Source organism: Carya illinoinensis, chromosome 8, assembly GCF_018687715.1.
Source record: "Carya illinoinensis cultivar Pawnee chromosome 8, C.illinoinensisPawnee_v1, whole genome shotgun sequence".
Lineage (NCBI taxonomy): Eukaryota > Viridiplantae > Streptophyta > Magnoliopsida > Fagales > Juglandaceae > Carya > Carya illinoinensis.
The window spans coordinates 29,556,941-29,570,398 of NC_056759.1; the positions used below are offsets into that span (position 1 = coordinate 29,556,941).

The 13,458-nt window shown below is 35.4% G+C and overlaps 1 protein-coding gene across 1 annotated transcript; it reads right to left on the reverse strand.

The window, feature by feature from the left end:
- Nucleotides 1-10,365: 10,365 nt before the first annotated feature.
- On the reverse strand, nt 10,366-12,147 carry LOC122318117 (putative UDP-rhamnose:rhamnosyltransferase 1). Its single transcript, XM_043135257.1, has one exon. It carries the CDS (start codon nt 11,979-11,981, stop codon nt 10,548-10,550), a length of 1,434 nt encoding a protein of 477 aa, XP_042991191.1. The 5' UTR covers nt 11,982-12,147; the 3' UTR covers nt 10,366-10,547.
- Nucleotides 12,148-13,458: the final 1,311 nt, after the last annotated feature.

Below are 13,458 nucleotides of genomic sequence, written 5' to 3' on the forward strand. Positions count from 1 at the left end.
GTTCGCCTCAAAAGTTTGTTCAGCGGACCGGGACTCGACCACAAGCAACCTCGGGAGTGCGTATGGGAGGATGAGTGCCAGTTTGTGGAAGATGTAATAGAGCTCACGGAGGCGAGTGTCGTCTGGGTAGTAACCAATGTTTTGAATGCGGTCAGACGGGGCATCTTGCTCGTGAGTGCCCTAGTCGAGTTCAAGAAAGCCGTGGAGCTCGTCGCAGTGGTAGAACTAACCAGAGGCAATTAGTTCAGGTTCTAATGTACGCAGTGACTCCTGGTACCGATGGAGGTAAGGTTACGGAGACTCAGAATGTTGGAGTCATGGCAGACATGAGTCTAATATAATCCTTCGTGATGAACGCCTTGTGTGGTTTTTTTTTATATTATCGAGGCGTGGAGAGAATGGCATGATCTGGGTGATCTTTTAGGGAAATAGAATAATCGAGTTCTTTGGTTCCATGGAGTTTATGAAATGGTCTATAACGTACTAGGTTGTAAGTTTAACAAATTTCAAGAATAGATTTTATGAAGTTTCAGCAAAGTTTTAAAATTTGGGGCCTTATAGATTTTAGGAAAATAAGTTTATGGTAATTAAAGTTTTAGGTTTGACAAGCTTTGGGGGAAATAATTAAATTTCGAGTTTTAGATTTCGTGATTCGGATGAGTAATTTGGTAGCAATTGAGGTTTTAAATTTTACAAGCTTTTAAGGTGAATGTTTTGGATTAAAGCCACCAATCTTGAGAATTTTAGAAAATGATTTATTATCTATCAATGTTTTAGAATTTGAAAGATTTGGGAGTCGATTTTTCTATTATGGGATGTAAGTTCATTGATCTTAGAAGTTTCATAAGATGATTCTTATCTGATTTAAGGTTTTAGAATTGCAGAGTTGAAGGACCGATTTATAATAAGAATTGAGTTCTTAGTTTTACAGACTTAGTGTTGTAGCTTGATCTACTCTAGTGAGTGATTAGTTGTAACCATTAAAATATGGTTGATTAGAGTTGAGTTATTGATATGATTTTTTTTTCTAGAATAGATTTCTTTGAGGATTGGAGGTAATGATCTAATTCGTGTATTGCTTTGAAGATTGAAGATATCGAGCTAGTTTAGAAATTAATTATTGTTAACTCATAGTAGCAGATTCTAGGAAATGATTTTTTTATCGATTCGAAAGATATAGGTCCATTAAGGTGTTGGAAATAGTAGATTTTGTGTTGGTATTGAATACGATTGAATTTGAGGCTATGTGATCCGTAGACTTTTGGGAATGGATTCTTAGCAGGTTTAAGGTCATTCTCGGTACCAAACTTTAAACAATGACTAGTTGTTGATTTAAGGATATAAGTTGAGTAGATTCAGGAATGAATCTTGTTGAGTTAAGGATATAAGTCCAGATGATGGAAATGTGGTAATGGATCACTTGTACGTTTGAATGATTTATGGTGTTGGCTAAAAGTACATGAGATCGATGAGTAGTAATGATAAGTGTGTATGGATTTCGGGGAGTGCTGATCCTAATCTCATCTATTTTTTGGTTTGGTAGGAGTTGAAGTTGAAGATGAATCTGTGTGATAATATTAAATTCAAGAGATTTTGACTTTGAGTTGTTTGGTAAGTTGAACGGAATGTGCAGTCGAAGCGGGTTACTCATTGGGATGATGGTTTGTAACAACTGTTGTGTTTATCTTGAGAATTAATTGCGACTTGAAGTCAATGGTAGTTTATAGTGAGTTAGTTATTGCAAGATTAGATGTTATTCAAAATATAGGTAATGAACTTGAAGTGTGGGATATCGGATAGAGGTTATAGGCGCTCTCGTTGGTTGGCCGGGAAGGACTTGGGCCTTTTGGATATGTTCCTTATCTTTAGAAGAGACAGGTGTATTTTGGGATGATGTTATGTGTTTTTAATTTGGGGCCTGAAGTTTGATTAGTACTGATTTCTGTCATCAATTAATGGATGTATTTTGCAGAATGTTGATTTTTGATTAGGGCAACGATGGCCAACTGAGGAATGAGTGGAGATTTGTGGTTTTTGGAGTTATATTATTTTCTATGGAAATGTTATAAAGGTTTCTTGTGATTAGGTGTGGATTGAGCTTGTACTTGATGATGTTAATTTATGAGGATATAACCTTTATGTATTTTGGCGAGTTATCAGAGTGCGCGCGAAAGCATGATTTTTGGAGATACTTAGAAATTCAAATTTTGTATTGATTTTGAGGAATTAGTAGTGATTCAAAGTTTTAATGAGAGATTAATCTTTTGGTCGTGCAAATTTCGTTTATTGATGGTTACCTTTGGAAGTGGTTATTAGGTTACCAAAGTTGGAATAGGATGAAAATTCGGAGGGTAAAGCAGAGACGTCGTCGATATTAGCAATTTATGGTGTGAAGACAATAACCATTGGATTTTTTGGGAGTTGTCGATGTTATGTATCTCTCAATTATATTCAGAGTTGTATCCTGTATCTGTTGGTGCTGATGTTTGACCTCACAAATTTCGAAGACAAAATTTGTTTTAAGGGGGGAGGATGTGATACCCCGTTTTTACGTGTATTTTCACTGAATGAGTTTTTAATTTAATTAATATATTATCTCTTTTATTTTAAATTATTGTATTTTAAATTGGTTTTATTTTATTTGGTGTGATGTTTAATTTATTTTAGTCGTTTTTTGGTTTTTAAAATCGTTTTCGTTGGTTCGGTTTTTGGATTCCGGAAGTGAGGACTGGACTTCATTTATTTTCCCTCATCTTTTCTTTTTCCCTTGTTTTTCTTTTTTCTTTTCTTTTTCTTTCCCTTTTTCCTTTTTCTTTCTTTTTCTTTCTTTCTTCTTCCTCCTTCTTCCCGTGCACGTTGCAGCTGCTTCTTTCTCTCTCCCGTTGCCGTCAGCCTCTTCCACCTAGAACCACCGCCGCCGACCGACGTGGCTGACACCACCCCCACCGTTCGTTCCCCCTCCGGCCGGTGAACACCCCCACCAATTTCCAACCCCATCCATGCCACCGATCACCCCCTACAGCCCCTCCTTTCCGCACGATTTTGAGTAGTTTTCGGCACCATCGCTCCACCTCCGGCCACCATCTCTTTACCACTTCTTTCCCTACCTCTTGTTGTCCTAACCCACCCAATTCCGGCCCCGATCCGTTGCCGGAGCAGCTCCCACGAGCTCAACTCCGTTTAGCCCCTTTTTGTACTTCCACCGCCGTTTCCACCGCTACCCACGGCCAAAACTCATTTCCTTTAGCTTCATAAATATCTCAAGGCCATTTCTTATCAATTTCGTGTCTTGGTTTGTCCCCGTTCAAAAGTGGACAATTTACTACCCATGGCCACAGTGTAAAATACACTGTTACGTTACTTTTCCTCCGCCGTTTGCAACGTCGTGAGCTTTCAAAAAATACCTTATAGCGCTGTAAGTATTTTTCAAACTCTATTTTAGATTTAAATATATTTTTACTCTTACAATAAATTATTGGACTGGTTGGTTGATTCGAGACTGAGTCCGAAGAGTTCGGGGGTCAGATGGATTAAGGACAGAATTGTTTGGTTGATGTTGATATTTGCTTGAGATATTTGTGCCTTGATGTTTGCATTATATAGTGCACGCATGTTTATGTTTAGAAAGGAAAAATCGAGTTTTTGTATAATTGCATGCATGTACATGTGTTTGAAAAAAGGAAATTGGGCTTGTAAGCGAGAAATGATTTATGGTATATGTGAACGGTTGGACTGATTGGTTTGAGTTAGAGGCACGTGTAGGGATGGTGGTAAACAGGGACGGTGGTAGAATCCCGCCTGTGATTCCCGCCTGCGGTGCGCGCGTATGGATGGTGGTGAGCAGGGACGGCGGTAGAATCCCGCCTGTGATTCCCGCCTGCGGTGCGCGCATAGGGATGGTGGTAAGCAGGGATGGTGGTAGAATCCTGCCTGTGATTCCCGCCTACGGTGCACGCTTAGGGACGGTGGTGAGCAAGGATGGTGGTAGAGTCCCACCTGCGATTCCCGCCTACAGTGCTCTGATGGTCTGGTTTTTGGGCCATTATCGAGGACAATGGCGAGGTTATATTTGAAGGTTATGTTTTTGGGCCAAATGGGATTTTGGCGTGCGTGGAAAAAATGTGGTTTTTATGGAACATGTGCTTTTGCATTCTTTCATGCATATTGTTTGAGTTTTAATATGCTTTTATCTAGTAGCGTTTGGATTTTACTTACCTGCGACACCATTTTTGGTACCGTAAATTTTGGTGTAAAGTTTGAGGAGGAGGAGGAGGCTGAGTTCGAGGAGGCGGCTCTGCTAGAGTATTGAATTGGAGTGTATGCTTTGTGGTTGGTATGAAACTATATTTGTAGCTTGTAATATTTTATTACGTATGTTTTGAACCGCTTTGTATTAAATTAAGAAAAATTCTGGTACTTAGTTATATGACTTTGCTATCTGCTGCGTGTTTCTTTTTGCACACTTGTTGCTTGTACACACACTTGGCACTTGGCGATAGGGTGGTGACCCACGATGTCATTATCCGGATGTCTCGATTTTCTCGTATCCGTACATGGGATTTGGGGGTGTCACACATCTCCTCACGAGTAACGCTGTGTACTGATGCATCGGCCTGTGTGGATGTCTCAGCAGCTAATACCCCATGATCTCCTGGTTGTGCATATCTTGAGGATTAACCGGGTTTGGAACATGTCCACGAAGTCGCAAGCTCGAGTGCCCAGTGTTGCGTGAGAGGGTGGTGCTATTTATCGGTCACATCAGCTCCCGTTTAAACTCGGCAACATCACGCACGTCACTGGCAGATAGCAGAAATCGGGTGGTCAGGATTCCGAATGGCAGTATATCTACATAAATGTACCAAGACTCTGATCGAATCCTATCGAATATATACCCCCACCAGGTCGATATACTGCCATATTTAACATTTAACAAAATGTGAAAAATTTCTATATTAATTTAATTATAATATAGAAATTATTCTCGTTAAGATTTAATAGAACTACAATATGGAATAAAAATAACGATTTACTAATATTACTAAATTTAATTATACTATTTGAACTCCTAAAATAGTGCTCGAATGCTACCTGAACCATTCAAACGTATACAACAACGGTTGAATGGCATTGGATAGGCTCCTACAGTTCGAACGTCCAAAACAACGTTCGAATGGTTAACTATTACTGTTCAAACTCCTAAAATAGTGCTCGAATGGTACCTGTACCATTTGAACATATAAAACAATGGTCGAACGAGATTGGATTGGCTCTTACAATTCAAGCGTCTTAAACAACGTTTGAATGGTTAACTATTACTATTCAAATGTCGTTTAGGAAGTTTGAATGATATGCGAATCGACCTTAGAGACGACGCTGAGTCAACTCAGTCATTAAAGTCCATGGAATCTTTCGATTCGATTCTATAAATTTTTCACCAAAATAATACATAGAAACCTAAATAAACCTTCCTACAATGGATTAAAACAAATCTATGGTGAGTATTGATGGATAAATTATTTTATCTTAATTCAAACAAATAATCTATCAAAAACCTAAATATTAACGGTAAAATGGTTAGAAAAATAGCATACCGGTACTTAGAGAAAAAGATTTCGACTGGGTATTGTTCACGACAGCGAGGATGATTTTAAACGGCAGAGATGGATTGTTAAAGCCTTGAAAGGAAGTTGGAAATTTCCACGTAGCGTTGTTGAAAATGATCGTCTGCGGCAAGTTATACATGCCAAAATGTTCGAACGGTTATTTTAAAACATTCGAATGGTTAACTGAAAATTAAACATTTAAATACTATATACTATATTATTTAATATATTATAATATATCATAATAATTTATCATGATATTAAATATCATATATTATAATATATGTTATTATATATATAATATACTATATATAGTTATTATGTTTAATATATTATATATTATATTATATTATATATATATATGTAATATACTATAAGTTATATGATGTAGTACAATATAGTATATAATATATTATATACTAGTATATATTATATAACATATATATTCAAAATTCATGATTGTCATGTCTTTTTACAACTTATCTTACCTATTGTTATCTGTGAGTACTTGACGAGAGACGTACGCGTAGGTTTGATTGAGTTGGAATCATTTTTTAAAGATTTATGTGCTAGGATGTTGAATGTAGAAGTTTTGGATCGAATAGAACGAGAAATTGCCATAATATTGTGTAAACTAGAAAATAGTTACCTATCGTCATTCTTCGACGTCATGGTTCACTTAATCGTTTATTTGTCACTTGAAGCTCGACTTGCAAGACCAGTTCAGTATAGATGGATATATCCCATTAAACAATTCCTTGGGAAGTTGAAACTTACAGTGGGTAACAAGGCTCGCCCATAAAGGTCAATTGCAGAAGCATATATTGATGATGAGTGGCATACCTTCTGTTCCAAATATTTCCACGCAGTTAACACTAGGTTTGATTGGCTGAAAATAAACTTTGACATTGACCTAGCAAGACAACAAAATGTGTTTTCTGTGTTTTTCCAACAAGTACGTCCATTTGGTGCAGTGTGTGGTTATGAGTTGTGTGGAAGAGAGTTTGAGAAAATTCAGTTGTACGTGCTGAACAATTGCCCTGAGATCATAGAGAACCACTTGAAGTAAGTTATAATTTTTTGTTAATTTAAATTTGCTCCTTTACTTTAGAAAAAATATAAGAATATAAAAGATTTGTGGTAATCATCAATTTCAGTGATAATATTAACATGCTCAAGAAATTAGGAGTAAATTATATAAACCAGAAACATGAAGAGGAGTTTCTGAGATGGTTTGAACAATAGGTAATGACATTATATATGCTTTAATTAGAATCAAATTTAAAATATTGATTGTTTATTATTGATATAATATAAGCTTTACTCAATATGTAGGTTATACAAATGCATACGAATAATCCAAATGATATATCGGATAAATTGTATATATTAGCGCGTGGCCCATCGAGAAGCGTTGCTCGATATTCTGCATATATGTCTTGGGGAAGTAAGTATCACACAATGGATCGAGATTGTTATAAGAAAATGCAAAATAGTGGTGTCCTAGTCGAAGGAAGTCATGATGGAGAAAATATTAATTTCTATGGGGTTATTGTTGATATAATTGTAATGAAATATTTGGGAGAATTTGCAGTGTATCTGTTTAAGTATGATTTGTGAGATTTAAGCAATCCTCGAACTGGAGTTCGTGATGATGAATATTTTTTGAGTATTAATACATAAAAAAAAAATGGTATGAAGATGATCCTTTTATTTTGACTTCTCAAGTATATCAAGTATTCTACTTAGATAACTCGAAGTTAGGAAATCAATGGCAAGTAGTATAAAAATATTCTCCAAGAAATATATATGATGTCATCCCTTAGGCGGAAGGATAAGATGAAGAAGAAGATGATCATTCTACTCAAGAAGCATACCAACAGAGTTAGCCCGTCTTTAATTTATTTGTGGATTTGACCTATTATGAGATGATTCTATTAAATAGAGAAGATATTGACGCTGAGATGCGACAATTCGGCAAAATCTTGAATCATCTGAAGTATCTACAGATAATGAGACCGAATTATCAAATGATATTGATACAGATTATGACTGACTAATTATATGTTTACATTACACTTGATGACAACTATTTTACTTAATGAATATTGTATCAATGTTTTGAAATTATACTACCGATGAGGAATGAAGTTCGTATTCCATCTCCACCTGTTCCTAGCTCTCATTCAGACTCATCATTAGAGATTGACTCTACAGAATAAGGTAAAAATCTAATAGTCATAAAAGTTATTAATTAAGGTCATATAATAGACATAAAATATAGAATGATTACAATGCTATATTTTATAAAGTTTATAGTACAATCTCGTCAAGGTTGAGGCACTATTAGAGGCATGAAGTTGGGAAAATATTGTAAGGTAGGTAAGATTAAGGTTAATATTCTTGACGAACATACATGAGGCGAAAGACAACCAGCAGCTTAGCTTGCATCGCATGTGGCTGCTCTTACATGAGCTTATGCACATTTGGCAATAAGTTCATGGAAGAAAGTCCCTTAAGATGTTAAAAAGCTTATCAAGAAGCGTTGTTTGGTGATGTTTAAAACATTTATTAAGTAAAATAAATTTTTATATTTTACTTAAATTTAGAATATTTTAAATGATAATATGTTTGTGTATATTTTTTTTAAAGATGATTTCGAATTAAATTTTTGTCTGAGATAAAAGTGTAAGACTATGGAAGAGTTTATGAGTAATACATTCCAAAAATATAAGACGATGTGTCATATGCATTATAATAAGTTTGAGAACATGGAAGATGCACGCCAATATCCTTTCCAGGATGTCCAACATTCTAAGTGGGAAAAATTTTGTGACTTGTTTGAGGATCCATCATATAAGATATAATTTAATTAATTATTTTAGTTATCCTATTTTTAATTTCGTTTTCTAATATTTTCAATTTCTATGTAGAAGCGAAGTTCTATAACAAAACAAATAGATCGAAATTAAAGATTAATCATCATGCAGGCTTAAGATTTTTCCATCGTCTCTCTAAGAAATTGATATTACTATTTTTTTTTATTGTTTATAGTTAATTGAATATATGAATCCTAATGACTTTATATCTTAACAAATATTTATTGTAACAAGATTCAGATACCAATTATGATTTGACAAAATTATATGATGCATCACATACTAATCGTAATGGAGAGTGGACTCATCCCGATGCCCTCGAAAATTATGTAAGTATTATAATCTATTTTAAATAAATATATTAGAATATTTATGATGATATTAACTCTTTATTTTATGTGTAGTATAAAATGGTTGCTATATGTGTTGAATCAGCGTCTAATCAAAATTCCTCAACACATGATGTTGATATTTTTACAGAAGTTTTGGATCAACATTCAGGATACTTGAGGGGTTTGGGTTGCTGTGTAAAACCTCCTCCCTCTTCCTATTCTTCCAGATTTGCCTCTACGACATTTATAGCACAAGAGAATGCGAATCGTAGAATCGAAAAATTGGTTGCAAGACAGCATGAGTTAGAGGTTCAATTAGTGAAATAAGGAGACATGGAGATGCACCTAAAACAATATGAAGAACAACAAGAAGAGTTCAAGAGAGAGATGTAACTCTAAATGCAGCAGTTTATACAACAGTACAAGCCTCCAAGCAACTGATGATTTTTTACATATAGATTTTGAGATTATCTAATTATGTACAAACAATGCTAGTTCATGGTTATTTATTTAATTTGCACTTATTATAAAACTTTTGTAAATATTAAATAGTTTCTCATGTATTTTTTTTCAAATATTATGAATGTCTATTCAGTTTTTTATTATTAATGTGGTTTTAATAAAATAGTTATCGTTCAAATGACTACATAACGTTCAAACTCCATTGATTAAAATGTTCAAACGATTGCAGACGATCACATAACGTTCAAACACCATTTATTTTCGTAGTGTTCGAACATAACTTTTACCCGTTCGATCTCTTTTACCGTTCGATCCGTCCTTTTAACGTTTGAACGGAAAGCTATATTTATCCCGTTTGAACATTCTCAAAATGTGTATTTATTTGAACGTATTTTTCAATCGTTCAAATAATTTAATATCGTTCAAATGTAAAATAGTAACCATTTAAAAGATATTCTGGGATGAACTTCAACCGTGACAAAAAAAAATTTCTCGTTCGATCGGTTTCGAACTGTTTCCTTCAAATTCATTCCAAACGATATATTTTGGGACGAAATGGATATATTTTGGGACGAAATGATAATTTTCGTCTCAAAATATCTTTTAGGACAGTTTTGTAGGGACGAGCTTGAGACGAATTTTTTTTGTCCCAAAATATTTTTGGGATAAAAATCCCTATAATTTGGGAAGAAAAATTTTATCCCAAAAGATCTATTCTGTTATAGTGTTGGCATGCTTCATTTTTTTTTTTTTTTTAAATAAAGTGAGTTACGCATCTTAATATTATATCTATAATTACTTATATTACAATCCACCCACGGTTTCATTCCTTAATCAATATCATCCCAGATTTTGGCCTAGTTTGATTATATGGATGGGATGGGATAAAAATTAAATAAAATATTATTATAATATAATTTTTTAATATAATTTTTATTTTAAAAATTAAAAAAATTAAATTATTTATTATATATTTTATAAAATTTTAAAAAAATTGTCACAATTAGATGGGAGGATTATCTACCAAACCAAATCAGGACTGGCTAAAACCACGCCGCATATGTATATATAAGAGAAATTACTATCACGTTTCCCTTAATTTGATCAAGCAAATAAATGATCATGAAAATATAGATTATAGTGGCGCAAATCATGGCTTTCGAGACTAATATATAGGAAATCATGAGCTCCATTATTTTCGACTTATCACTTTAACCAACATGCATGAGGGACACCACCCTGGTCATTATAATAATCTCATCACGTGCTTTCTAACCCTTGGTAATGATCCGCCTGTGTTTCTCCAGCAACTCAACAAATTCAGCAACGTATCGGTGCTGGAGTTCCTTGTCCCCAAATATGGTGGTCATTTCCTTAGCTTTGTCCCTGTAAATCTGACCCTCTGCGTCTTTCATCACCAACCTCAAAGTTTGTGACACCGAGTCCCTGGTAAATGACCCATCTTCCTCCTTCCTGGGAATTTCAACTCCTGCTTTTCTCTCTTCCAAGAATCTAGCAATTAATCCTTGGTCTCCAATGAAAGGCAGCAGGATTAGAGCACGTCCAAACTGGAATGCCTCCGTCACTGAACTCCAACCACAGTGAGTCACGAACCCCCCAACCGACTCGTGACCCAGTATCTTGAACTGAGGTGCCCAGCCTGTCCAAACAATCCCACGACCTTTGGTTCGCTTCTCGAACCCTTCCGGCAGCTCAACTGATTCCCCACCGGCTGACTTTCTTAGAGCCCAAAAGAATGGACACTCAGATTGCTCAAGCCCAAGAGCCAACTCGTTGAAGTCTTCTTCACTCGGCCGGATTTCACTTCCGAGTGCTACATAAACCACTGACCCTTTTTCTTGCTTGTCTAGCCACTCCGAAATTGTATCCCAAGTGCTATCTCCATTGTCATTGCCTTCTTGTGGCAAGGGTGGCAATAAGCCCACGGGAACCACAGGTATGTGGAAAAGCTCTCCTAAGAGATTCAACCACTCCGCTTCGACTTCCATACATGTTTTAATAGCCAGGACTTCGGTGCCTAAGTACACCATCTTGAAACGAAACAAGTCTGAAACACCGGAGGCATTCGCTTCAATGTTTTCAAAGAGCTTTTTTGCCTCATACGGCCGATACACTATTTTGGATGGAAAGGGGATCCATTTGGGAGGGACGATGAAATGCTCAAGTTCCGTTCGTTTGCCTGGATCGGGCTCGTCTGTTGTTCCCGGCGACGACGACAACCACTTTGGTGGTCCAATGAAACACAAGGATGATGCGTTGTAAATGCTGAAGAAAGCTCGTGAGATGCCAAGTCTGGAAGCAATTGGTGGTAACCAGTAAGGGGCAAAGTCATGAATGATCCAATCAGGGTTCGAAGTTTCTAAAAACTTAGACAAGGGTTCTTGAAGACCATCATGAGCTATCTTAAGGTATGGAATTATGTGGTGGGGTAAGTCCATGGTGGCCTCTGCGTTCTCCGGCAGGTTGTCAACATGGGGTAAGGGAAGCTTCACAAAAGTTATCAAAGGCGCAACATCCGGAGGGATCTTTGGGAGGCGATCAATGTTTCTAGGCGTGGATATGAAGGAAATACGATGACCCTTTCGTCGGGCTATGAGCTTGCCGAGCTCTAAAGATGGGATTATGTGACCAAAGGCTAACCATGGGAACATGGCTATGTGAAGCTGCTGCTTAGTTTCAGCCATGGAGCGCGGCTACTTTCAGAGGTGATGGTGTTCCGAGATCAGTTTATCTTCGCCGACAGTACACTCGTCTCTTCGATTTATATATGCGGGGGGATGCCCACCAGGGTATCCTCACCATGAGTTTTGTCAGTAGATAAATGTGTGTCGGTACACATGTACGTATATGTGCACGCATTTCCAAAATCAGATTTGGAGTACTATATTATTTTAATAAAAAATTTAGTTATCATCTCTATTATTATATTTATTTTTACTTTTTATTTTTTATTTATTTTTATTAATACATATATAATAGAAAAATGTCAAGTAGAATAATTTAATTAATTTAAATAGAATAAAATTAAAAATAGAAATTAAAACAAGGATGTAAGCAAAATTATTAAACCAGTACTGTAAGAACGCATATTTTTCAAAAATGCCCATTTTTAATGTTGAATTAATTAATCATGCTCACAATGACCTCGCGATCCTCTACCAACAAAATTCCACCAAGCTTGTTCTTGGAAAAATGTTACATTTATCACCAATCTTCTGATTTCTTTACTCGTATCCCATGAAATCTAAGACCTTTGTCCGTAGGTGATGTGGTGGGAAAAAATAGATATTTGAGTTGGTACTTTAATGTGAAAAAGGCTTAATGTTATCCATTTTAAGTTATTAGCTTTTCATGAAACAATTTGGTGAAAAGAAATCTTTTCGAATACCCATTAATCGTTTACCTTTTCCGACCACCTACCCTCCCGGCATAAAGTGGAGGGCATAAAGTCGCATTTGTTGTAATGAGTCTAGTTTTTAATTCCCAGAGCTATCAAAATTCTTCATTTTTTTTTTAATTAATCTCGTTGGACCGCAAGCCTTTTTTTATTATTTTTTATTATGTATACCGGATTTTTATGTGCATTATCGTGGAGTAATATTTTATGTACAGAGTCCGGCCTGATGCTATTCCCTTCCAACCATGAACTTTCAATATTCTACCTAATGCTAATGATAAATATACAGTAATGATACTTAAAGTGGTGTGTGTAAGTGACTTGCAGTTATTTAAAAAAATATATATAATTTATTATTAAAAAATTAATTTTTTTAATATAAATTCTATATTTATTCATTTTTTTAAAAATAATTACATGTCATTTATGTAATCGCGATTATAACTATTATTTTTTTTCCCATACCAATGTCCCATTCGGCACTTATAAAAATAAGAAACGTCGCATGCATGCGCGCAATTACAGGATCCGAATATTTAATACGGCATTTGTAATTCTTCCTTTCGTTGCTTATATAAACAATAGATTATGATCGATCTGCTGATAACGTCATTGCTAACGCTATTGAAAGATAATTATATATAATTTAATATTAATTGATCTCCGGCCAGTTGAACTTTGAATTATACTAATTTATCATTTTAATGTTTATTGTACTGTTTTAGTAAATTTTATTAGGGGCGGGCAACTTTTTGCTAAGTAGT